Source organism: Balaenoptera physalus (assembly GCF_965194825.1).
Source record: "Balaenoptera physalus genome assembly, chromosome: 16".
In the NCBI taxonomy this organism is placed as follows: domain Eukaryota; kingdom Metazoa; phylum Chordata; class Mammalia; order Artiodactyla; family Balaenopteridae; genus Balaenoptera; species Balaenoptera physalus.
Window position 1 is genome coordinate 73,468,930 of NC_138898.1, and position 27,792 is coordinate 73,496,721.

General features: G+C 46.2%; 2 protein-coding genes and 1 long non-coding RNA gene across 6 annotated transcripts in view; 2 read left to right on the forward strand and 1 right to left on the reverse strand.

Moving 5' to 3' along the window:
- Positions 1–4,125, forward strand: part of LCMT1 (leucine carboxyl methyltransferase 1) — a 55,438-nt gene extending 51,313 nt beyond the window's left edge. For 2 of the 4 annotated variants that reach the window (XM_082431111.1, XM_082431108.1), the window contains 2 exons: positions 1,292–1,389; positions 2,659–3,372. In XM_082431111.1, coding sequence (XP_082287237.1) covers positions 1,292–1,389; positions 2,659–2,717 — 157 coding nt within the window. In that variant the 3' untranslated portion in view covers positions 2,718–3,372. Of the gene's footprint in view, positions 1–1,291; positions 1,390–2,658; positions 3,373–3,880 lie in introns of those variants that run through there. The other 2 variants (XM_082431109.1, XM_082431110.1) reach the window with 2 other exon arrangements.
- Positions 1–27,792, reverse strand: part of LOC309645687 — a 702,435-nt gene that overhangs the window by 536,331 nt on the left and 138,312 nt on the right. The window lies entirely within an intron of this gene.
- Positions 16,200–27,189, forward strand: AQP8 (aquaporin 8). Its single transcript, XM_082431154.1, has 5 exons — positions 16,200–16,521; positions 19,201–19,327; positions 21,409–21,623; positions 23,125–23,259; positions 24,820–27,189. Exons 1-5 carry the CDS (start codon positions 16,280–16,282, stop codon positions 24,866–24,868), a joined length of 768 nt encoding a protein of 255 aa, XP_082287280.1. The 5' UTR covers positions 16,200–16,279; the 3' UTR covers positions 24,869–27,189.

The following is a 27,792-nucleotide window of genomic DNA, read 5'->3' on the forward strand; positions in this document are numbered from 1 at the left end:
GAATCTGGATCATCTTTTGTTTTTCTTCTTTACTCTTTTTGGAAATGCCTGCGTTGTCCCCACCGCCCCAGTGTGTGCATATCTCAACAGAAAACATTTTAAAGAGCTGTTTTCATACGTTTCTCTGTGTGTGTATATATTTAAAAGTTTACATTTAAAATGATTTTTTGAAAAAAGTCATATAAGCACATAATGGGGAAAAAAAGTAACCGGAATAAAGTAGTACAGAGTGAAAACAAAACAAAACCCCCGGTTACTCACCCTCACTACCATCAGCTACCTTCTGTTTCAAGAGACAACCACCATTACCACTTTCTTCTGCAGTTTCCAAAATTAGTCTATGCATATATAACCATATATATCCCCCACTTTTTCTTTACATAGATAGTAATATACTATGTACATTACTTCCTAAACAACTTGCTTTTTTAATTCCATGATAAGTCTTAGAGGCTGTTCCATGTCAATTCATATAAACCTACCCTATATGGCCGCACAGTATCCTATTGTATGAATGTGTTTAATCTATTCAACCCATCTCTTCTACTTTAAAGTTTGTTTTTTGTTTTGTTTTTTTGCTGTTACTACATTGCAGCTGTGATGCTGCAGTGAGATTTCTTGAACACCTATAGGGTAAATTCTTAAAGCAGAATTGCAGAATGAAAGGACGTACATTTTAAACATTGATAGAGATGGTCAAATTGCACTCCAGAGAGGTTATACTATTTTGTCATCCTACTAGTAACGCAGGAGGGCACCTCTTTCCCATGTCCTTGGTAAAATGTATATCAACCTTTTAAAAAAAACTTATTTATTTATTTATTTATTTTTAAGGATGTATCAGCCTTTTTTTATCTTTGTCAGCTGTTAGCTGAAAACATTTCATGTGTTTTAATTTACATTTCTTTTCACATAAATGAGGTTGAAAAGCTCTTGTTTCTCCTTGCCAGTGAACTGGTCTTTTACCCATCTTTTAAATAAGTTTTAGAAGTTGTTCTTATTGAAGTATAACAGCTCTTTATATAACAAGGAAATCTACCCCTTGTCATTTCTATTGCAAACATTTTTTTCTAGTTTGTCATTTGTCACTTTTGACTTTGCTTATGGGATTTTTTTCTCCTTTTCAATAAAAATAAGTTAAAATGGGCCCACACCATGCATACTATTCTGTAGCCTGCTTCTTTTCACATAGTATATCCTGAACACTTTTCCATGACTATATAAGCATGGGTCATGACCTTCGTTTTTGATTGGATACATTTGTACTGTTGTCTCTTCATTCTCTCCGCAGAATAGAGTCCCTTGAATTCCTGGATGAAATGGAGCTTCTTGAACAACTCATGCAGCATTACTGCCTTTGCTGGGCCACCAAAGGAGGAAGTGAACTGGGTAGGTGACTTCACTTGTATTGATTTAACCTAGAAAGGGGGAATTTTTTTGTCCCCAGAGAACGTAAGACTTGACGGGAATTTTCGACCCAGGAAGAACTAGGGGACGTATACGTGGATCCGATCCATGAACGTAGCCAGAGAATCAGCTGTTATATCCTCTGTGTTTTTATGGCACAAAACCCAGGAGAACTGTTTAAATAAACCACATGTATGAAAACAAACCAACAGCCCTTTAGAAGTCTGTGGAATTTTCTCAGCTGGATGGTAAGAGATCTTGAGTCTTGTAATCATCTTAATAAAAGGACCCAATGATTGTCTTTTTAATCAACTTGTAACCAGGTTTACTACATGTTAAACACACAGATCATTATATCTCTCTAACACCCCTGCAGCTGTGGGTTGAATTTCTCTCTTCTCTTATATTTAAGATGAATTTCCCTGGCCTGCAAGAGTAGGGCCATAGGGACAGAGCATGGAGGCTTGTCTCAGTGTTTCTTGTTGCCTTGATCTTGATCGAGTTCCTCCTTTTCAGCTGCCCCTTGTTGCCTGGCCTTTAATGTCGTGGGTGCCCTTAAGCTTCCTATCGATGTGTCTGACACATGGCCTTAGGCAGGTAGTCTGTACAAAACAAAGAACTTGGCAGAGTCAAGGACTGTCTCCTGTGTGAAAATTCCAGGTTGTTAATCATACCCCTTGGGCTTATCTTTCCGCTAGTTTATAAATTTACCCAGCTGGGCAGTTCAGCCCACAAAATCCATTTAAATTATTTTTTATTTAAAAAATCATTTATTAGTGTGTTTTTGTACTGCTGTCCTCCTGCACTTTTAAAAACTGTAATTTTTAGTAGGGACTTTGGAAACTTCTAAAAAAGTATGGCAAAGAAAAAAGAAATCACCCATATGCCCGTCACTCAGAGATAACCTCTGGCAGCTTTTCCCTTCCATTCTTTTTCTAGCTGTTGTTTTGTTTTTAGCAGAGTTGAATTTATCTATTTATGTAATCTTGATTCCTGATCTTTGTAACTTAATATTATAAGCATTTCCCCTTGCATTTTAATGGCTTTATAAGTATTCTGTCATGAGGCTATGTCTGAATTTACTTAACTTTCTCACACTTTAAAAAATATAGGTGGTTTGTAATAGCATAGAGTTAATTCTAGTTTCTGTAAAGTAGCGATGTATTGAGCATTTTTTTGTAAGGGGCTTCTTGTCCCCACTGTGCGCCTGGCTGCTTTGTTGTATCAGTACATTAAGTCCCTTACATACAGACCTTCAAGGTGCGAACTTTCAAAGATGCAAACTTGCGTTCCATCAACGTCATGCGTGAGTGAAATTGCAGCTTGCCCTCCATCTCCTATTGCTGACAATCCTTCAGCTCTACCATCTCCCACCTCCTCTCCCTCCTCCAGTCAGTAACTCTTCTTGTCTGTTCACTCGATGCCAGCCCCTGTATGCCAGCTGTTGTACTGTACTACTGTACTTTTCAAGGTACTGTACTGTAAGATTAAAAATGTTTTCTTTATTTTTTGTGTTTGTTTTTCAAGTACTATTTGTGTGAAGAGTATTATAGACCTATAGTACAGTACTATATAGCCGATTGTGTTAGTTGGGTACCTAGGCTAACTTCGTTGGACTTAAGCAAATTGGACTTAACGAACGCGCTCTCGGAACGGAACTCGTTTGTATGTAGGGGACTTACTGTACTTATATGTGTGTGGGGAAGAAAGAAAGAACTGTGTTTGCTTGAAGTTCAGCATTTAAAAGGCCAAGTTCCTAAAGAATAGGCTCTAGTACAAAACCTAGACAGATTCATACTAAACAACCCTGCAACCAAGACTCTAGAAGATCAGGATGATTCTCCAATAATATAATTGCCTGCTAGAACAAAACTCAACACTCTTCAGAGGAAGATACTAGAATTCAGAGTCTCCTCAACTTACTATCTGCCATGTCAGTATACGATAAAAAAATTACTAGACATGTGAAGAAATAAATTGCCTACACTAGTCTTCTTTATCACTGAATTTGACTCAAAGAGAAAAGGGTGAACGAAATTGCTAAGGCTAGTCACTAGCCCTTTGGCTTCTTTCTCAGCAAAAACAGACCAATATTAATTTTTAAATGTTTAAGGTAAAAAGCAGAACACTCAAGAATGAACGCCTTAAACAAGTTGTCTGAATGAGAAGTATTATTCAGAAGAAAAAAAAAAAGCTCAGCGTTTAAAGGATAGACTTTCAGGTTTACTGCAGAGAGCCCGTAAACTGTTATAAACGTTTCTCAATCCCTTTAAAACCACCCATAAACACAGTCTCATCCAACCTCCTGTTGCCTTGTGAAGTCTCATCTTACACAACCAGGAGGCCGGGGCTGCAATGATCACACGTGTGGCTGGTGCCCCAGAGCCAGTCACTGTGGGCCTGGGATCCGGAGGTCACATTCTCCCACCTCTGGCTGTTTTCTCTGCCCCAATCTGTGAGAGTCTCTTCACAGCTTCTGTGTGTTTCCTCCCAGGCTTGAAGGAAGTAACTTACTGATCTGTTCAAGACTCGTGCTGAGCCAGAGCTGAAGCCACTGACCTTTCCGGAGTTGAGTCTCCGAGTTTCCTGAGTGGTGGTTAGGCCTCGGCTACCAGTCTCCCCGCTCGCCGAGAGACTTCAGTTACCGAGGTGGTCGTTTGTACCAGTTCCTGTTCCTGTCGGCTTTTACCGTTTAAATAAATCTCAGTTGCCATTGTCGGTGTGTTGGTCCTCTGCTGTTTATCCTTTGCTCCCTTGGGTGGGCTGCGGTTCACCTCTGTGTCAGCTGGAACCAGAGGTCCTTACCCGACCTTGACCTTGGCTCACTCCCTGTGAGTCAGACTCAGCTCATGCCCTTGCGTCCGTTGTGGGATTTCCTCCTGTGTGCTCTTGTTTGCAGCACCCGACATTGCACTTGGCACCTTGACCAGATGTTGGAGCTCGCCTCTGCTCCCGTTTCTGCCCTTTCCTGCTTAAATCCGCCTTCACCTTGGTCATTGTGGCAGGATGAACGATGAGCCCCTGATCCCTCCAACTGTGAATATGTTACCTTATGTGGCAAAAGGGGCTTTGAAGCTGTGATTAAGGATCTTGAGATGGGAGATTACCCAAGAGCATCCAAGTGGGCCGGATGTCCTCACAAGAGTCCTTCCTTATAAGGGAAGGCAGGAGGGTCAGAGTCAGAGGAGAAGGAGGCATGTGATGCCAGAAGCAGAGACTGGAGTGATGCGCTTTGAATGTGGGGGAAGGGGTGGAAGTGGAGGAGTACAGGCGGCCACCGGATGCTGAAAAGGGCAAGAGAACATCTCACAGCATCCAAAAGGAGCCAGCCTTGCTGACACTTCGACTTTAGCCCAGTGAAACTAGTTTCAGATTTCTGACCTCCAGAACAGTAAGAGAATAAATTTGTGTTGTTGTAAGCCGCTAAGTTTGTGGTCACTTGTTACAGCAGCAGTGGGAAACTAATACAGTTATGATACAGATTAAAAGGGGCCCTGGAGACCTGGCCTCCAATTCAAAGACATAAGGCCTGTCCACACCTAATGAAATTTTTGGTTATGTGACTGGGGCTGTGAACCTGAGCCTGTGTGTGCAGAACGGCAGTGAGGCAGCCTGCCGGCCCTCTCCCGTCCGAGAGAGATCACGGCCCCTTACTAGAGAGTCTCTAGATCAGCTTTCCCTACAGTGTGGCCTGTCCCCCGTTACACAGCAGCACGCCTGTTGACAGGGGTCCGGGCGGTGACACAGCGTGAAATGACAGTGAATCACCCAGTGAGAAAGTTAACTGCCTTTTCAGTAAGGTCTTAAGGAACTTTCAGATCTTAAGAAGTCCCAGGAGAAGATCTCAGGCTGGTGCTGGTGTGTCTTTAACACTAATGCCATATTTACTAATCCATTGTTTTTGAAACCGTGTACTAGGCCATTAACGGATGGTGACTCCATGTAGGGAATCAAGTCCCTTATTTTAAAAAGATACAGACTAGAACGGAAAATGTCATAGCACGTTGTCCGATACGTACTAGAACGGAGAATGCCATAGCACATCGTCCGTAGTAAGGGTGAGTACTTTTTTTGTAACTTGTTTCACTTTTATGTGTGTATACACTACCATGTTAGCACTGTTTCTAATGTTTTGGTTTGGGTTTTGTTTTTTAATTGAAGTGTAGTTGATTTACAATGTTGTGTTAATTTCTGCTGTGCAGCAAAGTGATTCAGTTATACATGTGTATACATTCTTTTTTATATTCTTTTCCATTATGGTTTGTTACAGGATACTGAATGTAGTTTCCTGTGCTATCCAGTAGAATCTTCTTGTTTGTGCATTCTGTATATAATAGTTTGCATCTGCCAATCCCTACATCCCAATACTTCCCTCCCCCAAGCCCCCTTCCCCCTTAGCATTGGTTTTGGTTTTGATCACAGGTGGAGGTCAGAGTGTTATAGCATTTCTCCAACTGAGGGAGCGAGAGCATTTGGCTAGAATTTTAAAAACTTTGCTTGGCTTCAATTATATTTCTGTTTTTCTTTGCATTTAGTTTTATGGAGTACGTTCTGTTCAAGGCTAATGATACGCCATTACTATTGATGGTTGTGTTATAAAATATCCCTTAAAGCACCTGTCTATTTCATTTTAAAAGCGAGCCCATTTAAAGACCATTACTAAGAAGATAGTGGTAGAGCTACTGTACGGACATGCAGAAATCAGGGAGGTGATATATTTGGAAATGCTGAAGTTGAGAAGCACCACGTGATGGAATGGTTATTGTATAACATTATAGAAACCTTACAGTTTCTCACGGGAGTGTAGGGGGTGTCAGGGGCAGAGGATCTCACCAAGGGTTAGCTTTCATGCCCTCCCTCTCCCATACCTCCCACGACTGAGACATGCATTCCAAAGCGTGCTTTTGGCTTTTCAAATTGGGACTTGGAACTCATTTCCCCCAGGAGTTACTGCCTCTCACTGCCTCTCCTGTTCTCCCACGCACTCATCTAAAACCTCTGGTAATCCTTTCTACACACATGGCTGAACTGAACCTGCCCTTGGGAAGGACATCAGTGACGTTGAAACCATCACACCCAGTGACCCCTTCTCCGTCCTTGGCTGTCTCAACTTCTCAGTAGCATCTGACATGGGCAACCGTCTCTATCCTTGCAACGTCCTCACTGCCAATAAATGATGGAACTGGATTCGAAACCAGGCAGGTTGGCTCTGGGACTTGTGCTTTTGACTACTACATTATATATATCCCTTCTCCCCTTGCCCCAGACAGCATATAAAAATTCCCCGCCATCACCATTCCTTGAGGGTGTGGTTGCCCTGATGCCTCATTTCATTATTTCTGATAAATTTTCACAATTTATTACATTGGCTTATTTCCTATTTGGGGACTGTCCCAGGTGCCATTGATGAAAAGTGATCCTTTTCTCCAAAAATCTTAGTGAGGCTTTTGAATATTTAGTAGAAGAAATGGCCTTGTTAAAAAAAAAAAACAACCTATGTTTTCCTCTAAGAGTTTTATAGTGTCTGGCCTTACATTTAGGTCTTTAATCCATTTTGAGTTTATTTTTGTGTATGGTGTTAGGGAGTGTTCTAATTTCATACTTTTACATGTACCTGCCCAGTTTTCCCAGCACCACTTACTGAAGAGGCTGTCTTTTCTCCACTGTATATTCTTGCCTCCTTTATCAAAGATAAGGTGATCATATGTGTGTGGGTTTATCTCTGGGCTTTCTATCCTGTTCCATTGATCTATATTTCTGTTTTTGTGCCAGTACCATACTGTCTTGATTACTGTAGCTTTGTAGTATAGAAAAATGGAAAACTACACAGCAGCCAGAAGAAATTAAGTTCGGACATGCAACAAGATAGCTGAATCAAAAATAAGTACACTGAGTGAAAGAAGCCATATAAAAAAGAACACATGCTGTTTGATTCCATTTCTATTTCTTAAGTTTTTAATTTTTTGCACAATTTTTAAAGGTTACACTCCATTTACAGTTATTGCAAAATATTTCCTATATTCCCCGTGTTGTACTATACATCCTTGTAGCCTATCTCACATCTGATAGTTTGTACTTCCCACTCCCCAACCCTATATTGCTCCTCTCCCCCCTCCCCACTGGTAACCACTAGTTTGTTCTCTATATATTTGATTCTATTTCTATAAAATTCTAGAAAATTCCAACTAATTTATAGTGGCAGAAGACAGATTAGTGATCGCCTGAGAACAGGAACAGGGTCATGAGGAAAATTGGGGGATGATACACATGTTCACTGTCTTGATTGTGGAGCTGGTTTCATGGGTGTATACGCGTGTCAGAGCATCAGTGGTATACTTGACCGGTAATTTATTGTCTACAAGTTGTACCTCAACAGAGCTGTTTTAGAAATAATTTTTAAAAAATCAAATGAGTCTCTCAAAAGATAGTTCTGGTTTCTTTTTTTAGCTACTTTACCTCTTATAGAGATATTTTTTCTGTAAAAGCATAAGCTCTGGAGTTAGCAAACCAATTCTGACCCTAATTACCTCTGACCTTTAGTGAGTCACTAGATCTTTGAACTTCAGTTTCCTCATCTGAGAAATGGGAACAACACCTGCCTCACAGGACTGTCATGAGGAGCCAGCAGGGTGGTGTTTGTTAAATGCTCAGTACAAGCCCTGGGATAGGGCTTGCTGACTGTTAACTTGTATTGTTTTTTTTGTTTTTTTGTTTTATTTGTTTATTTATTTATTTATTTATTTTTGGCTGTGTTGGGTCTTCGTTTCTGTGCGAGGGCTTTCTCTAGTTGTGGCAAGCGGGGGCCACTCTTCATCGCGGTGCACGGGCCTCTCACTGTCGCGGCCTCTCTTGTTGCGGAGCACAGGCTCCAGACGCGCAGGCTCAGTAGTTGTGGCTCATGGGCCCAGTTGCTCCGCGGTATGTGGGATCTTCCCAGACCAGGGCTCGAATCTGTGTCCCCTGCATTGGCAGGCAGATTCTCAACCACTGCGCCACCAGGGAAGCCCAACTTGTATTGTTATTGATGACAATTCAACTATTGGAGTAAAAAATAGCAGAGTGAAAGCTTCTGATTTTTAAAGGCAGTTTCTAAATTAGCTCATTTTTATATTTTATGGGGATAAAATGTTACAGGCGACAACGTAGAGATTGAATTCAGTGTTCTCTTCTTAGGTACCATTGGTTCACCTACAGATTTCCTCTTGGCTATATCCAGAAGGTAACTTCCTAAAATAGATTGGGTTTATTTTTAACTTTTTATTGAAGTACAATGTACACACAGAAAAGTACACACATCGTTATTGGCTTGATGAATTTTCACAAAGTGAACTCACCCTGTGGCCAGCATCCAGATCAAGAAATAGAAAGTGATAGATTCCCGAAGTCTCCATGTGCCCTGTCCGAGTCACTACCTCCCAAAGCTAACAGCACAGTCAGCTTTGCTTGTTCTCGAACTTTCTGTTCCACTGTATGCGCTCTTTTGCATCTGGCTTCTTTCACTTTGTTTGTGAGATTCACCCAATTGCTAGCCAGTCCGCGTGATTCACATTTTCATGATACTTTCTCTCTTGCACCCTTTAAAAACATTATCATATCTTTGTTGAGACTTGAAGGATGAGAAAGTTTTTGTCAGAATTAGGGAGCAGTTTGGGTAAAAGAAACAGACTGTCCAAAGGCTTGATGCTGAGTAGAACAATGGGATGTTCAGGATACTGAAAATAGACATTCATTCTGGGGTAGATGTTTTCACAGTTATGACCATTCAGATAGTTCTCAGCTTTTTCTACCAATAAACGATAATGAAATCAATGTCCCTGTACATATACTCTTACCAATTGGAGTTTTTATTTCTATAGGATAGATTTTTCAAACATAAGGCTCGCTGGGTCTAGGGGTAGGTGAATTTACAGATTTAATAAATATTGCAAGATTGTGTTACAAAATATTGTAGTAATGCACACTCCCCCCAAAACTGCATGGGTTTGCCTATTTTCTCCCTCTTTGTCAGTACTGGATGTTAATCACGTTTTAAAATTTTCTGTTCTGTTGCTTTCCTTTGAATTTTTTTCTGGCTATTATCTTTTCATGTTTTCTGACCTTTTAGATTTCCTCTTCTGTAGAGCTATTTAATTTTAATAAGTATTACTATCCAAATAGTAGAGAAAATGATAGAACCAAAAAAAAAAAGTCAACAACATGAGAACATTCTGATTATCATTTGAAATATGCTCATAGTGACAAGCTCTTCAGTAAATAGTAGACATTATTACTACCATTTTAACTGTTGTTCCAAACATGCAGATGGCGAGCAAATGAACCCTTACTGCTGAGACTTAGTGGACTGCTCCTTCAGTCCAATGACTTTCTGGCTGTAATAAGTTCTGACGTAGCCAGAATGTCTGATGTCTGGTTACCAGTGACTCCAAAGACGTCAGCATTTGAACTGGACACTGCAGGGGAGAAAATAGGGTGCTGGTGGCTTCTACAAGGAAGGAAAGAAGGTGCTCAGGTTCAAGCTAAACCTGCGATCTGAGCAGTGAGAAAGGTGAAAACGAGACTCATTTCCAACAACAAACTTGCCCTGAGCTCCAAGTGAGTGATCATACGTTGAAAACAATGGCAGAGCTATTTAGATAGAAATAAAGCCACAGTTTCAGAAGACAGTGAGGGGTTCTGAGACAGGCTGGGACCTGGGATCCTTTGCTGCAGTGCTTGAACCTGGACACATGTCTCCTGGAGCAACAAAATACAAAGAAACTATACGGGACTAAAAATAACTGTGAGTATGTGCAGTTGGGGCAAATTGTGAACAGCAAGATACAAAAAGACCAAAATCCAGCTGCCACTTCTGAGGTGCTGGGAGCAAAAGCAGGGTCCTGCGCATGATCCTGCACACAGCACCACCAAGGGGGTGGGCAGAGCACCTAAGCTACCCCTCTGGCCCGACCCACCAGTGCGCCCTTACATTCACCCTATTTATGGAACCAGCTCGCCCCACCGCCCTCCCCCCACTCCCGCCTCAGGGAGCGAGCAGGGGAACCTGTTACTTGTTTGCACTCCCTCCTGCTGCAGCACGAGTCCCAGTAAAGCCTTGCCTGAATTCCTTGTCTGGCCTCTTATCAATTTCTATTGATTAAAGAGTCCAAGAACCCAGGTCAGTAACAGTTCTGCTTTAAGCTTCTGTGACTGTCCACAGCGCACAAATCTCAGGATCAGCCTGAGTTATCAAGCATCTGCATTACTACAAATAGTGACTTGTTTTAAGAAGAAATTATTAGACCGAAAGCCCAGTATCTTTGGTATATTGGGAAGGAGCTTATCAGCCATAAATGTTCTCTGCTGCAAAGGATAGAAAATTCAACCCCCAGTGCCTGAAAGAGAAGGACATGTATTATTTATTTCAGAGGCTCCCAAACTTTCTTGGTTCATGGTGTTCCTTGGACAAAAGGAATACCTAATAGCTGTATTTATTAGTTAGGTCCAAAAAAACACTTAGTATTTATGGCCTAACTACTTAGTGGCCATTTAAGAAAATACACGTACATTGAACGGAAAAATATCTTATTTCTATTTTATTTCATTCTTAAATAACTATAATTAAATAACTCAATTTAATTGCATTCTTAATAACTTTCATTTTTAAATACTACAGTTGCTTACCATGGGATATGTATGCCTTTGGGGCACGGCACAGGTTCTCAGGCCTTGGAGTCAGATTGGACACTGCCACTCTCACTTCTTTTTCCACACTGATTTTCATGCAGCACTTGTTTTTCTTTATTATTATTATTAATATGGCAACACCCATAAAACCAGGTTTGCAAAGATATGATGTAATTGAAAGGAATGTAGGGCCATCTAATAGAAAACTGTGAACTACCTTGAGCTAGTAATTCACACCCTGTCTGACAGATATTGAGCATCAATTTATTTCCCTTGAAAATTAAAATATCCCACAGCCGCTTTATGAATTCACTCTCTCTGGGGTGCTTTCTGGGAAGTGCACGTTTATTTAACAAGAAGTCTGGAGTAGCTGGTCTTGGGGTTGTCTGGTGCCTGGGTGGTGTCATCAAAGATCCACACTTCTGGCCAGTTGCACCTCATGATCTCAAGGTGGCTGCCATGGCACCAACATCACATTTTTTCCACAACAGTGCATCAAAGGACAAGCTTGATGAAGCAAAGATAGACGCATTGAGGCCCCAAAGTAGGACAGGGCAACAGCAATGGGAATGGTCCAGCTAAACATGACAAATGTCTGGTCAGCAAATGTCACAGCCATGACATTACTGCCAAGGACATCTGAAATGCTCAGAACTGTGTAATAGGCCTCATTGGTCAGGATGTAGATGAGTGTCACAATTGGCATAGAAATCCCAATGGCCAGGGGCAAATTTCTTTCTGGGTTTTTGATTTCTTCTGTTACAAAATTAAGGGTGTCCCAACTTGAGTACGAGAAAGGGCAGAGTACTCTGAAAGTGCTCAGAATGTCCCTGGCACAATTTAACAAGGCCCATGACAATGACGGCAATGAGTGCCAGGACCATGGAGTAAGTGAACATGTCTTGCACACGTGTGCAGCCATCAATATGAGAAAGGAGGATAGAGTGGTTTGCCAGGATAAAATGCAACCTGCTTTTATACTCTGTTTGGACCTGGTGGTGGATGGCAGACAGGTGCCGACAGATGCAGAGATGTCTTAAAATGTTTCTATGCAAACAAAGATAAAAATGAGAGGCTTTGGTCATGTCAACCAGACCTGGGATTGGAAGGCTGAAAAGTTTTCCAGTCAAACAATTTCTTAGGAAGACATCATTTCCCTAGTGTACTAGTTATCCTGGTGGTTTGGGAGACCAGTGCATTGCATATGGAGACATCAGGCCACACAAAAATCTCACGTTGTGGAAATACATTGTTTTGCTTGAATGATATTCAGATTTTCTCAGGAGAACCACTGGTTTTGGAGCTACTGAGTCCAATCCTGGCTCTAGTGGGGGAGGGGCATGCAGCAAGGACTGACAGCTAGTTGGCCCAGGAGTCAGGGAGGACAAATATCTGGATCTGAGATTTGAGTGAGCAGTAGAAGTTGGCCAAGAGGGCAAAAGAGAACTCCAAGCAGAGGGGATGGCATGGGCAGGGAGTGGGTGAGGGTGCAGGGCTCACCTGACAAATCCTTTATGGTGGTTCATGTGGCAGGAGTTGAGTCCAGGGCAGGCCTGTGTGGCTGCTATGGGAGTTGAGTTTGGCACTGACTGCCACAGAAGGTGCTAGAAAGTTTGAAGTCAGGGAAGTATGGGATTAGATTGACAGGCTGGGGAACAACAGCAACCACCATGTGGTGTGGCAGAAATTTCTGGGCGTTCACAAAATGCCTCTCTTCTTCCTTCTGGGCACACTGCTAGACTGTGTTTCCCAGACTCTTCTGTGGCCAGGTGAAGCCATGTGATTGAGTTCTAGTCAATCAAATATGGAAGGAAGTGGTATTTGCCATTTCTAGGCCTACGCCACAAACCACCCCCTGCACAGTCCTCCACATTCTCTTCCCCCACTGGCTGGCTGGTGTAGACGATCTGAGGACCTAGATGGTGGATCTCCAAGATGGAAGTAGCCTGGCTCCCTGAGTCACCATGTGATGAAGGGCCTGCTATGGACTGTTCTGTGAACAAGGAATCAATTTTTACTATGTTAAGCCATTGAAATGTTGGGGTTATTTGTTACGCACCTACTCTGACTAATGAGAACCATAATAAGAGCTACTAGTTATTGGGCACCTGCTCTGAATTGGGCACTGTACTAAAGGCATTGTCTCACTTAATCTATACACCAATTCTATGGGGATGGGTACCACCATTAGCCCACTTTTACAGGCAAGGAAACTGAGGCTGAGAGAGAAGCTAGGGGGCACAGGTGGAGAAGCTTGATCCCCAAACCTGGACCCAAGTGCCAAACCGTGCCCTGCTGGTTGCCACTTTTAAAGGAATGGATTGAAATTGGGTGAGGCATCCGACATAGGGAACAGACTTGTGGTTGCCAAGGGGGTGGGTGGGGAAGGGATGGACTGGGAATTTGGGTTAATGGATGCAAAATATTTTATATAGAATGGATAAACAACTAGGTCCTACTGTTTAGCACAGGGAACTATATTCAATATCCTGTGATAAACCATAATGGAAAAGAATATGAAAAAGAATGTATATCTATGTATAACTGAATCACTTTGCTTTACAGCAGAAATTAACACAACACTGTAAATCAACTATACTTCAATTAAAGAAAAGAAAAGAAATTGGTTGAAGCAAGAAGACCAGATGAGGAGTTGTAGTAGTAATACCAGCTGGGAGTTCCTACCTGTGAAGTGGGAAAATATTAGACTATTGTGAATATTAATTATTGAAGGAATGTGGTGTCCAGTGCAGGGTCTGCCGTTGGCAGGTGTATAATGAATATTTAATTTTTTTTCAAGAGCCTAAGTAAGAACCGATGAATGCTTGGGTGAAAACAGGAGAGAAATATTCCGGGAGCAGCACTTGGCAGGACTTGGGCCAAGAATGAGGGAGATGGGGGAGTTGAGGGTTGGACAACGATCTTATGTTGCAGGGACATGGGAGGAAGGGAGTAAGAAACATCTTGTACGATGTGCTGTGGGTGCAGAGGAGGGAGAGAGCAGGTCTCAAGATAACCAGCAAGAGAGCAGCCCCCAAACCTTCTGAGATGTGCAAATGTTCAGTAGAGGCGCTGCGTTCCCGGGCCTCGAGCTGAAAAGAGCTCTCAGCAAACTGTCAAACCCTTGTCCAGATGCATCTACTTCTGTCCTGAAGCAGATGCTTTTCATCTACACGATCTTGAGCAGGTGCTTCAACTTCTTTGTGCCTCGTTTTTATCATCTGAAGATGGGGATAAGAAGTCATAGGACTTACAGGGTTGTTGTGAACCTGTGCAGAGTGCTTAGCACAGCGTTAGATACGTAATGGGTTATCAATAAATGGCGGAAATTTTCACTAAAATTCTCTTATCCCTGACATTACTTCTCTATCTCTACATGCAATGCTCAGATAATAGTTACATGAACATCGAACAGCATCTTTGTCTTGTTCACTGCTACATTTCCTGCCAGCTCTTAGGACAGTGGCTGGTTCACAGTAGGTATGTAAATATTTGTTGAATGTATGAGTAAGGAAACCCATCTCTCTTTCCTTCCCTTCCTCCCTTCTTTCCTTTCTTTCCATCCATCCACCCATCTGCCCATCCTTCCATCCATCTCTTCTTCCATCATCCATCCATTCATCCATCCATCCATCCATCCATCACCTTAGAAAGGCTTAACCCACAAGTTTTTTTTTTCAATTGTGAGTGTAGTGGCTTTACCCACAGGTTATTTTTTTTTCAATTCAAAATATGTGTAACACAAAATTTACCATTTTAACCATTTAAGTGTATAGTTCAGTGATATTAAGTACATTCATATTGTTGTGCAACACCTCCAGAACTTTTTCGTCTTCCCCAACTGAAACTGGGTACCCATCACACAATAACTCCTCATTCTCCCTTCCTCCCAGATCAAGGCAACCACCATGCTACTTTCTGTCTCTATGCGTGTGACTACTCTAGGTACCTCATATAAGTGGAATTACACAGTATTTGTCCTTTTCTGACTTAGCCCACAATCACAAAAGCTGTGTGATCCTGGGAAACTTAACCTTCCCGAATTTCCACTTCCTCATCTGTAAAGTGGCTGTAATAATAGTACCTACCTCATGGGGTTGTTGTGAAGTTTAAATGAGATAATACATATAAGGTACTTAGACTAGCACCTGGCATGTAGAAAGTGCTCAGTAAATATTAGTTCACATAAATACATATTCTAAATCAGCAGGCACTGGTATTGTGCTTATGTGTCTGACTCTGTCATAAACACTTTATGATCTTAACTTATTTAAGCCACACAACCCGATGTCATTGGTACCACCACTATCATCCATGCTGCACGGGAGAAAAAATTAGGTGCAGAGAGGGTAAGCAACTGCTCAAGGTTACTCAGCTGGTTCACGGAGGAGCTGGGATTGAAATCCAGGCAGCCTGTTTCCAAAGTCCACGGGCTTTACCATTGCCTCTGCAATCTCCAGAGATGGTCATCCGTCTACACCCTCAGTCCTGGATCAGCCTATCAGCGTGAGTCTGTGGAGATGTCGGGGCCTCAGATACAAGGAGGTGTCCTTAGAAGTCCATGGAAAAATCACTGAAGATGAGTTTACCGTTACTTCCCATGTGTGGTCCTGATCTGGCGGGGCCCTCCTCGTGTTCACTCACACACGTGGGTCTCCTCTGGGCCCTGGTGGTGACCAAGGGAGCTGGGGATCAGGGCCCTCCATCTCCTGCTGGGGAAGACCTGGAGCCCTCCCCAGGTGACGCAGCGAAGCCAATGCCTTTTGCCTTTGTTGGCAGAAAGCTCAGCAATCCTTGACCACCCCCTGCCCTACCCAGTTAAGGTTAAAAACAGTGTTTCCTCTCCTGGGCCTCAGGGCCACCTCCCACTGGGCTTTATTGCTTTCTTGACACCCTCGGGAGCCTCTGTAGCCCTTTAAAAGGGGCAGAGCCTGTAGTGGGCTGGCAGCCCCGGTCCTGGAGATAAGAGTGTCCTGTCCGGGAGAGCAGGTGCGGGTTTTCCAGCCAGCGCAGGCCAGAGCCCCGTCCTGAGTCACCTCCGCCCTGATGTCTGCAGAGGTAAGTCCACTGCCGGCCTCTTCCTCTGCAGCCTGGCCATCCAAGCGGTTGCTGAGAATTAATTCAAGATTGGGGCACTGGGGGGCTTCTTTCTGGGCTCTCCTCCCATCCGTGTCCCCCTCCGTTTCCCCCCCTTCAGGCAGCTGCATCCATGTGTGACCTGGAGTTTGGTGGCGTCAAGGTGAAGGAGCCCAGCGAGGGGGGCAGGTGGCATGGGTGCTGGTACGAGCGGTTTGTGCAGCCCTGCCTGGTTGAACTGCTGGGCTCTGCCCTGTTCATCTTCATCGGCTGCCTGTCGGTCATCGAGAATGGGACGGACGCTGGGCTGCTGCAGCCGGCACTGGCCCACGGGCTGGCCCTGGGCTTGGTCATCGCCACGCTGGGGAATATCAGGTGGGAACAGCTCTGAGCACTCCGCCTGGTGCAGGGAGCAGAGCTGTGGGCAGGGACCCCTGGGCACATGCCTAGGATCCCAAGAGCAGTGTTGGGTAAAATGTGGGTTGGGGGAGGGGTCAGGCTGCTTGGGTTTGAATCCTAGCTCTTCAGCCTATGAGCTCTGTGGCTTTGACTAAGTCACTCCGCAAACCCAAACTTCCCACCTATGAAATGAGAACAGTGGGAGTATTTTCTAAATCTTATTTCTCAAGCCAACACATGAAGGAGAAAGACCGGGTAACTCGTCCAGGGTCCCATGGCAGAGCCAGGAGGCAAACCCAAGCTGTCTGTCCTAAACCCAGCATCTCCTGAGGGAGGCACGAGAATGAAACGATGTGAAGAGCTTAGTCCATAGTAAGCGCTCAATCACTGTTGGTTGCTGTGTTATTGTTACCTTTAGGACAGGGTTTTGCTCCAGCCTAGGGTAGGCAGAGTTATGCAGAAGAACCCGCGGGGGGGGGGGCAGGGAGGGCTGAAGGGTTCCTCTTGCACAGCCCTCCCCTGGACAGCTCCCAGGAGAACCGACCACAGTGACACATGTCTTGGATGGCGTGTCCGTCAGGGGCGTCTAGAACCTGGTTGGTCTCTATTTAATCTCACACAGAAAACTGATCTGAGTAAGGAAATTGAAATAGTGTTTCCTAGAAAAACAGAATGGAAAGAGAACTTTAACATTTCTCTTTAAATATCTAAGGGAAGCTGCAGGTGGGATGAAAAACACAGAGTCTTCTGTTCGAAGGATCCGGGGTTGAAGGCAACCTTTGTCACTGCTTAGCTGGGTGACCAGGGCAAGTAGCTGAAGCTCTCTATGTTCGGTGGAATAAAAGGGGATGATAATAATAGCTGATATTTACTGAGTACTAACTATGTGCTAGTACTCTATATGAACGTGTATTAATTATCTTTGCAACAGCCTTTATGAGGTAGGGATCACTGAGGCACAGAGAGGTTATATAAGTTGCCCACAGTCATACAGCTCTTCGGTGGCAGAGCTAGGGTTTGAACCCAGGCCAGCTGGCAGGAGAGAACATCGCTTTGCACTGCAGGAGACTGCCTATCTGAAATGCCAGCCTTTTATTCAGCCATCTGTTTTTTGTCAACAACTATTTATTCGGTACCTACCGTGTGCCCGGCACTGACTCTGAGGTTATTGGAGCGCCCGACACAGCACCTAGCACCAGAGCAGGTGTTCAATAAGTATTTGTTGAGCAAACAATGGATGAGTAAACTAAGAAGGTGTCTTGATTGTTTTACTGTTAACGAGTGTGAAGTGTCCCAGCCCTCTCCTGGTCTGTCCCAGCCCTCTCCTGGTCGAGCCACACTCTGAGTGACAGTTTCTCTCCCCGTTTGGGCTGGGTGACCTGGTGGTGAGGCTGATGGCCGAGAGGGTTCTAAGTCTCCCTCCTGCAGGAGGCCGCCCCACCCCCTCCTTCACCTCTCTGCTTTGGCAGAGCCCAGGCTAAGCTTGGTCATGGGCCTGAATTGAGGCCAAGTAAGCCTGGCTGCCCGTCTCCCCACCGGGCAAGTCTGAGATCAGCTGGTGCTCCCTGATCCTGCAGGAAGCTCACCCAAGGGCCTGTGCACAGAGCTGCACCAGACAAGTTGGGGCAGCTGGTCCTGAAATGTCAGCATGTTGGACAAAGTCCCTGTGTCCAGAGCCAGGGTCCTCTGTCCAGTCTCAGCTCAATGCCCTGTGTCCATTGGGTGGGCAGGCCCATTGGTGGGCTCTAATCGTCTGGGTTGACATGGGGGGGTGCCTTGGGGTCACTGTCCCTCTTATTGGGTGTGTCCATGCCAGGCACCAGGGGGATTGGTGAGCCAACCTCTCAGGATAGTTCCTTCATCTGAGTGGGACTGGATAGGATGCCAATGGGGGTAGCAGGGCACTGGGCAGGGGGGCCTCTAGGCTCTGGGGCTTGGACTGGTTGAGCATCTTGGTGAAAAGGAAGGCTCTTGACCCATGACCTCTGGAAGGACCAGCCAACTTGAATCAGCCCTTTGACCTAGGTTCGACTTTGTCTAATCCCCTTCACATCCCAAACTCCAGATCCCAATCCCCAACTTAATCATGAACCTCTGACCTCGATCATGATTCCCAATGCCATTTCCAGAAACCTCTAATCTCAGTTTTACAGGCAACACTAGTCACACTTTCAGACCAAAAATAGGAATTTTACTGGTTGAGTTCCACCAATAAAAAATTTTATTGGTTGAGTTCAACCAATCAGGAGCTGTTGTTCAGGGCCTGGTTACTTCTAAGGGGAGGCCAGGATACCTGTCTTGGGCTGTGAGTTTGAAGCCTGGGGTCTCATTCTGACCTGTGGCCACGGCTCTGAAGGGCTGGACGCAGCTCTTAGGGGGTCTGGAAGGAGCTGAGGGACAGTTTCCCACCGTATTCTTGTCTGGGCCACCCTGGGGTCTGGGTGTAGGACAGGAATGGTGCTGCCCTCCCCTCCCAGGCTCTCCCCCACCACTCGGCACCTCAGGGAGAGTAGGCGTAATTTGGTGCCTGTTTTCTACCTGGGCTGCCCTTGACGGACTCCGGCCCCACAAGGGCATCTGGGGAGGTGGTGGGGCTGCTGGGGCCCAGTGCCTGGGCCTTGGCCTCACGACTCCTTCTGCTTTTGCGGGTGACAGTGGTGGACACTTCAACCCTGCGATGTCCCTGGCAGCCGTGCTGGTCGGAGGCCTCCACCTGACGATGCTCTTCCCCTACTGGATCTCCCAGCTGTGTGGGGGGCTGATCGGGGCCGCCTTGGCCAAGGTGGGTGGTCTCCCAGGGGCTGGGCTGGGGGCTTTTGCTCTGACGGGGCTGCTGGGGTGGGTGAGGGGCAGGGAGTGGGGACTGTCCAATTCTTTTTTAAAGATCGATTGATTGATTGATTGATTGGCTGCGTTGTGTCTTCATTGTTGTGCTTGGCCTTTCTCTAGTTGCGGTAAGCAGGGGTTACTCTTTGTTGCGGTGCGCGGGCTTCTCGTTGCGGTGGCTTCTCTTGTTGAGGAGCACGGGCTCTAGGTGTGTGGGCTTCAGTAGTTGTGGCACGCGGGCTCAGTAGTTGTGGCTCATGGGCTCTAGAGCGCAGGCTCAGTAGTTGTGGTGCACGGGCTTAGTTACTCCGCGGCATGTGGGATCTTCCTGGACCAGGGCTCAAACCCGTGTCCCCTGCATTGGCAGGCGGATTCTTAACCACTGCGCCACCACGGAAGTCCTGTCCAGTTCCATTCCTGTTGCCTCCAGTGGGATTGGGTGGACCCTTTCTACCTCGGAGGGGACACTCAAAGGGCCTATGGTTTCCTCCAAACCCACCCTGTTCTGTCCGTGTCTGGACACAGCCCTCCCTAGACAGACCAGGAAGCAGAATTCAGGACTCAAGGTTTCTGTTCCTGAGTCCATTTCTGGATTTAGACAATTCTATTTTTTTATTCATTCATTCATTCACTTCATTCATGCTACAAACATCTCACTAAGCACCGTCTGAGGGTACGGGATATACAGGGTTATTCTCCTTGCGAAACTCCTGAACTAACTTCTCTGTGTGTTCTCCAGTTTGCCTGCCTTTAAACTGAGTTACTCTGCCTTTAATGGGAGTTAATGCTCAAATTACTGGAATCCTCCCATTCCGGTAGGAAGGCTAGCTCTTCCTCTCAGCCACAGAATTTCTATAGCTCTACACGTAACTCCATGGAAGGACTTCCTTCCTCCCTCTTTGCCTGCCTGACTTCCTTTTTCCTTCTTTCCTTCTCTCTCTTTCCTTCCTGCTGTTCTGAAGTCTCAACCAGGGGCCCTTCAAGTTGGAAGCCTTGCTTGGCTTGTGTTGGGGGTGGGATTGGAGGGAGTGGGGAGGTGGGAAGGGGTGAAGGGGGCACCCTGTTAGCTTGCCTGGGGTTTGGTCTGTGGCTCTAAGCGCTGCCCATTGCAGACTTTGGTCTCGAATCCCATTTTGCTGTCGTCCCTGCCCTGGTCTTCCTGTGCCCCCATTTGAGACCCTGCTCCCCTGTCTGTTTAGAACGGGGCCCGGACCTTGCTGCTCTGATTCCCAATGGAAAGCAGTGCTGGGACTCTCCCTCAGGCCTGGTCACTTGCAAACTTGTCCAACATGATGGAGACCAGTGTGGGGCAGCAGTGGTCATTCACTGGGTGCCCTCCCCCCTCCCCGAGCACTTGGTAGAATCCTCTCATTTAATCTCCAACTTGACTAGAAGCCTGCCTCAGTCCTTAAAGAGCACTGCCCACCTGGGCCCGGGGCTATTACCATGACCGCGCCTACTTTACAGAGGCGGAAGCAGAGGCACAGAGAAGGCAATAATTTGCCCAAGTTCAAATGAGCTGGGGAGCAGCTGAGCCTGGATTTGAGTCCCGGGTCCAGAAGCTTGTCTGCACTGCAGTCTTCCCTCCCCAGGTGTCGTGATGACCCCAAGGCCGATTTCCTGGGAAGCCAATGGGGCTTAAGCTTCAGGGCTCTTCTCATCTCTTCGAAGGGGCCTTTTAGGGGGGCTGGTTATGTGTTTACCTGGGTATATGTGTTTGCAAAGTTTGTAAAAATAAGGTATTTTAGTATTCTTTCTCAAAGAGGGTCATATAAGTTACATACCCTTCAGGCCTGCAATACCTGGAGCCACCGCTGGGTTATCCCCATTTACAGAAGAGCAAAATGAGGCTTAGGGAAGTCCAATAGCTCAGGCAAAGCCGCACAATGGGAACTGGTGGAGCTGGGATGTGGGTCCACATATGTCTGGCTGCACATTGGACAGGACCCTTCCCTGGCTCGAAAGGATGGGGCCCCTCCCGTCAGCTCCCAGCTGTCTCTCCACCCCCACCATGAGGCTGAGCGCTGCTCTCTGCAGGCGGTGAGTTCCGAGGAGAGGTTCTGGAACGCGTCTGGGGCAGCCTTCGTGACAGTCCAGGAGCCCAGGCAGGTGACGGGGGCCGTGGTGGCAGAGATCATCCTGACGACACTGCTGGCACTGGCTGTATGCATGGGCGCCATAAACGAGAAGACGCAGGGTCCTCTGGCCCCTTTCTCCATCGGCTTCTCTGTCACCGTGGACGTCCTAGCAGGGTGAGTGCCCCTTGGCTGTGGGACCACAGTGCTCAGCCCTGGGCCGAGGCTCGCCCCTGGAGGAGGGCAGGTCTGCTGAGCTTACCTGAGGGTTGCCAAAAGAAGCCACACAGGTAATGTAAATGGGGGAAGTGGGCTGGCAGTAGGCAGACAACAGGGAATGGTGGGGACTGTGGCATCTAAGGAGGCCACCACCATGCACCTCTGATAAGTTATCGCTGTGTGGAAATATGGGCTTGGGGTGACCCTTCTAATTTCATTCCAGGGAAGTCAGAAAGAAGACTGGATTTTTATGTGAATTTTCTACTTTCTGTAGTATCAATAAACCATTTCTGTGGGCTGTGTTTATCCTGCCAGCAGACAGCCAGGTTTTAGCCTCAGACTTACAAAGAGCTTCCACACCCATTGTCTCATTTATCTAGAGCCTCTCAGTAGGCTTGGGAAGGGATTAAGGAGACAAAGGATTATTTCTTCCCTTTTATATATGAGGGAACTGGGGCTCAGAGAGGACACAAGTGACTTATTTAAGGTCATTGGGAAGTGGCAAATTAAATGAGAGATCTGGGACAAGGGCCCCCGCTAAATATAGGGGATGAGGGAGCTCCTTCCTACAGGCCAACTCCTTCCTTTCCTCTTGGACACAGGACCAAGTGTAGCCTTTCTCTGCTCTGCCTCCAGCCCTAAGTCATCCTTTGGGAGGTGGAGTTTGGGGAGGCTGGGGAAATGCATGTGCAGAGCTGTGGCAGTGCTTTGATGCCTCCTAGTGGCTTTTGGTTCACTTATAAGCCTACTGACTCATTCAGTTGGCTTTGGCTGCTGGACACACGTTGGGTCTGTGAGGGGTGAGGCCTGAGCGAGGACCCCAGCTTGAGCGAATGGGGCAAGGGTACAGACACCGGGACTAGAGAGGTGCTCTTGGGGAACAGTCCCTCTTTGGGAGATGCTGGGTCCCTAGCTTGTGGTGCAACAAAGGCCTCAACCAGGTCAGCTAGATTAGAGTTAACACTTGCACATGAATTATATGAGAAACATGGGCTCTATATGCATTTCCTCATTCGCTCCTGACAACAACCTATGAGATACGTACTTTCATCTCAGCTGAAACACAGAGAGGTTAAACAAAGGTCACAGCTAGAAATAGCTGGGCTGGGATTTGAATCTAGGTCTGCTTGACCCCAAAGTTCATATAGCTGAAAACTGCTTACTTTGCCTTATCAACTCTGGAGAAGGAGTAGATCCATCTTCCTTCCTGCCATCACTGAACAGGCACTACTTGCTGCCCATTCTTCTAGAAGGGTGTGTGGGGAGTGGCAGACTGGAGGGAGGACTCCGGGGAGGGGTCAAGCCTTTCACTTTGGAACCTCCCAGACCGCCATGATATGGTAGCTTAGAGGGGGTTTCTGGGTAGCGTGTGACTTAGGCCTACTGGGGGAAAAGAACGTGGGTGAGTCGGGGCTCCTTGGCTGAGATTCTGCCGACCACTGTGGCTGGGTGTCTGCAGGGGAGCTGTGTCTGGAGCCTGCATGAATCCTGCCCGCGCCTTTGGACCGGCTGTGGTGGCCAACCACTGGGACTTCCACTGGATCTACTGGCTGGGCCCGCTGCTGGCCAGCCTGCTTGTCGGCATGCTCATCAGGTAGGAGTGTGACACAGGGTCGTGGCCTATCTGGTGGGCGTGGCGACAGTTGCTAGAACATCCAGGTCTAGAGGGCTAGGGTCTCGCTTGGGTTTGGAGAAGAGAAGAGGAAGCCTTCTTCAGAGGCAAAGATTATGGCTCTGGGACCTTTGGTGGCAAGTGACAGAAATCCATCCTAACACAGCTTTCATCATAAAGGGGAACTCATTGGCTCACATAATTGAAAAGTTTACAAGTGGCCCTGGCTTTGGTGGGATCTCAGACAGTGTCTTCAGGGCTTGGTCTTTTTTTTTTTTAAATTAATTAATTTATTTATTTATATTTATTTTTGACTGTGTTGGGTCTTCGTTTCTGTGCGAGGGCTTTCTCCAGTTGCAGCGAGCGGGGTCCACTCTTCATCGCGGTGTGCGGGCCTCTCACCGCTGCGGCCTCTCCCGTTGCGGAGCACAGGCTCCAGACGCGCAGGCTCAGTAGTTGTGGCTCACGGGCTTAGTCGCTCCGCGGCATGTGGGATCTTCCCAGACCAGGGCACAAACCCGTGTCCCCTGCATTGGCAGGCAGATTCTTAACCACTGCGCCACCAGGAAAGCCCAGGGCTTGGTCTTTTTAGGCTCTGCTGTCCTCTGGGTAGATTTCATGCTTAGATAGGCTCTCCAGTAGAGGCAAAGATGCCCACCAGGCACTCCAGACTTACATCCTAGCAGCTTAATAGCTGGAAACAGAGGAAACAGAACAACAGCTCTTACAAAGGTCCTGGCTCTGCTGTTCTCTGAGTTGGACTGGTCCAGCTTGGGCCATGTCTACCTCTGAATCGATCTCTGTAGCCGTGGGGCCAGGCACTCTTATTGGCTATGTCTGGAGCATGAATCTTATCCTGGAGTTGGGGTGAGGTCAGCCTCATCTGAACAAGTGTATGGACTGAAAGTAGGGGAGGAGTAGCTCCCTACAGGGGTGTTGTACAACTCAAGGGACCCTATCCACATAGAACAAACACCATGTTAGTGGTGTCCACAAGAGCATGCATGTCATGAGATGCCAATCACATAAGACACAACGTGAGCAGTGCTCCCTGGAGCTGGGCAATGGGTAATAAGGTTGATAGTGTTATCAGAAGGATAATATCTGCTCGACTGCTTCTCCTCCAGCTCTCTTCTTGTGAACCTCAAGGATCCAGAGTGTCCTTCCTTTCTGCTGCAGGTTGTGCAGGGATACAAGTAGGTACAGTGCCCGCTGTCTGGACGAGGACAGGCACTGGGCTGAGCTGATCTAGGCTGCTTGCATCGCTGCCTGTCTGCAGTCCTGGCTTGGCCTGTGGATTAGTGAAAAGCATCACAAATAATTCTCTGATGCTTTCAGAATGGTAGAGATGGGGATCTTCAGGAAAAGGGTTACAGACCCAACAGGAAAGAGTTTCTCCCTCTCCCCAAGGAGATCTGGCTATTGAGGCTGGAGAGGCTCAGGAAGGCATCTCTCTGGAGAATTCTGGGCCTGGAGACATTTGATAGAGGGTTGGGTCTCTCCCGGAGACGCAGAGACCTCACTGGGCCACCTTTTTTGTAGATTCTTCATTGGAGATGGGAAAACCCGCCTAATACTAAAGGGGCGGTGAAGCTGAGATGGTGGAATTCCTGCCGCCCTAGGGGCCCTCAGTGGACCTGTCCTGGACTGCAGACCAGACAGCTCTGCATTTTCTGCCGGGGCAGAGCTCTGAGAAGTGACTGATACGCTTCCCCTGACTTGGGTCTGGCTTTTCAGATGTGCTAGTTCCTTCGAATTCCTTTGTGCTCGTCAGAGACCTCAGCCTGGGGAATGTGTTGCCAGCAATGCCCGGAGACAGATAGAAACAAGCACAACAGAAGAGCTTTTCTTGACAGGGAAGGTCCTGGGAGCAGAAGAATGGGTGGGAGAGGTGGCCGTTTGTGTGTCTCCGCTCACTTCCCTCATCCCCTTTCTCCTTCTCTTGTTCCCCGATTCCTCTGTTAGAGAAGGGCCTTCTTTGGTCTGTTTCCTTGCGGCCTGTGCTGTCAATCTAGCTTTGCAATAAATAGTCCCGTGTTTCCTTCCGTGTGCCCACTGGCTGGCCTTTCCTTTCAGAAATGGACACCACTGGGGGGGAAGCAAAAGTCTGGGCTGAGCTTTAGCTGTCTAGAGTCTAATTAGCTCGAGCCCAGCTTAGAGTGCAGGGCCAAGGCAGGTACTTAGAGTGCAGACCAACCCAAAGCCCGCCTCCCACTCAGCCAGAGCCAAGGGAGCTCTGTCTGGAGCTGAGTCCATTCTGGAGTCCAGTTTGGACTCTGGTCAGAATCAGTTCCAGATCACAGACCTCAAGACCCTGCTGAAAAGCCCAACGCAGACTCCTGGGCATGGTTTAGTGCCCAAAGCTATCCAGGACATGGACTGACCCACTCATGGCACTCCAGCTGGGGATGCGGGTGGGTATGGGGGTGGACCAGAGCTGCAAGGATTTCGCAGGGAAATATATAACGTGGCATCATACAGGTCTGGAGAGATAGAGGCATTTAGATGGAAGACATGAGTACAGTGAATAACTAAGGATACAAAAGAATAAAAAGACACGTTCCGAAGTTCACACCTTAAAAGTAGAGTGTGTATCTTCTCTACAAGAATCTATGGGTAATTTATGGAAGGTGATCATTCTAACACCGCAAAGGGGTGCTAGGGAAAAATTCTCAGCAATGAACATAAACTTCACCCACTTCTGCCAGACAAGCAAAATACTCACCTGAGTAAAAAGGAAGAAAGTGCTCACTGGAGGATATTACCAATACAATGAGAGATTGCCTGTTGAGAAAATGGACACTACCAAATATCCAAGACATTTTGGAGAAAAAGAGAACAATAAATTTCAGTAACAACAAACCTAAGGAGAAGAGCTACTCAGACAACCTGTGTTCAATGATGTGAAGGTAATTGTAAAAATAGCTACTGACACTAATTGAGCACTTTCTACATGCCAGGATCTGCTTTGTGTTCGAAACATGTGGTAATTTATTTCATTTTCACAACTGTACAGGTACATATTATTATTATTATTTTTCATGTTACATATGAGGAAAGTGAGGCACAGAGAATTCAAATTACTTACTCAAGGTCACTCAGGAAGTGGCAGAGCTGAGATTCAAATCCCAGTGGTCTGGCTCCAGAGTCTGGGCTCTTATACTGTTCATGTAATCTTAAGACATATAGCTGCACTTAAAGACAAATAGCGAACATTAACTCATGGGGTTAAGAACAAACAGAATTGTTAACAGGGGAACTATGCAATAATAGGAAGAGCCGTTAGGGTTAGTCAGGAAAGGATGAGTCTTTGCTGGAAGAACATCTAGTAAAAACTTGTAATTTATCCAGTAGATCAAATGAATAGGCTGAGATAGGAAAGGATGGTAAATGATGTGCTCAAAGAACCCAAGTGAAGAGAGGAAAGGCAAAGAACTCAATGAAGGCAAATTCAAGACCCAACGTATGCGCTGATGGACCTGCTTCAGTTAAGAACTAGGACTCTGGAGTCGGCTGAACCTGGGTTCAGATCCCAGCTTCACCACACTTACTAGCTGTGTGACCCTGCCTGGGCAATTTATTTATTTATTTTTTTGCATACAATGACTCCTCCCATTTTATTTACTTATTTGTTTATTTATTTATTTATGGCTGTGTTGGGTCTTCGTTTCTGTGCGAGGGCTTTCTCTAGTTGTGGCAGGCGGGAACCACTCTTCATCGCGGTGCGTGGGCCTCTCACTATTGCGGCCTCTCTTGCTGTGGAGCACAGGTTCCAGACACGCAGGCTCAGTAATTGTGGCTCACGGGCCCAGTTGCTCCGTGGCATGTGGTATCTTCCCAGACCAGGGCTCGAACCCGTGTCCCCTGCATTGGCAGGCAGATTCTCAACCACTGCGCCACCAGGGAAGCCCTGGGCAATTTATTTAAGCTCTCTGAGCTTCAGTTTCCTCAGCAACAGGCATATGTGTGGGTCCAATGAGTTAATGCAATGGGAAGGACTTAACATGGCACCTAGCATACAGTAAATGTTCAGTAAAAGTTTGAAATCAGAAACAACACATTAGAAAACTCACAAAGAGTGAAAAACATTAAAAGTTACTACATCCTTTGGTGAAATAAATAATGAAATCAACCTTTGGTAAATCTAGTAAATAACAAAATAGTTATATATATATATACATGTATATATACACACCCATACACACACATGCATACACGTGTACAGCTAACATTTATTGAGTGTTTATTATGTGCTTGGCACTGTGCAGAATGCTTTCCGTGCATATTTCATTTAGTCCTCACACAACAATCCCATGAGGTAGTGTAGTGGGTTGAATAGTGTCCCCCCTTAAATTCATGTCCACTTGGAACCTCAGAATGTGACCTTATTTGGAAACAAGGGCTTTGCAGACCCAAGTAAGGTAAGGGTCAACATGAGACCATACTGGATTAGAGTGGGCCCTAAATCCAATGAAAGTGTCCTTATAAGAGACAGAGAAGGACACAGAGAAGGTG

What these genes read in the sequence shown, in the direction of transcription:
- AQP8 (XM_082431154.1), top strand. Translation starts at nt 16,280, where the DNA reads ATGTGTGACCTGGAGTTTGGTGGCGTCAAGGTGAAGGAGCCCAGCGAG. An exon ending in GCCACGCTGGGGAATATCAG is followed by an intron (nt 16,522 to 19,200) that starts GTGGGAACAGCT and finishes TGCGGGTGACAG; the next exon opens with TGGTGGACACTTCAACCCTG. An exon ending in TCGGGGCCGCCTTGGCCAAG is followed by an intron (nt 19,328 to 21,408) that starts GTGGGTGGTCTC and finishes TGCTCTCTGCAG; the next exon opens with GCGGTGAGTTCCGAGGAGAG.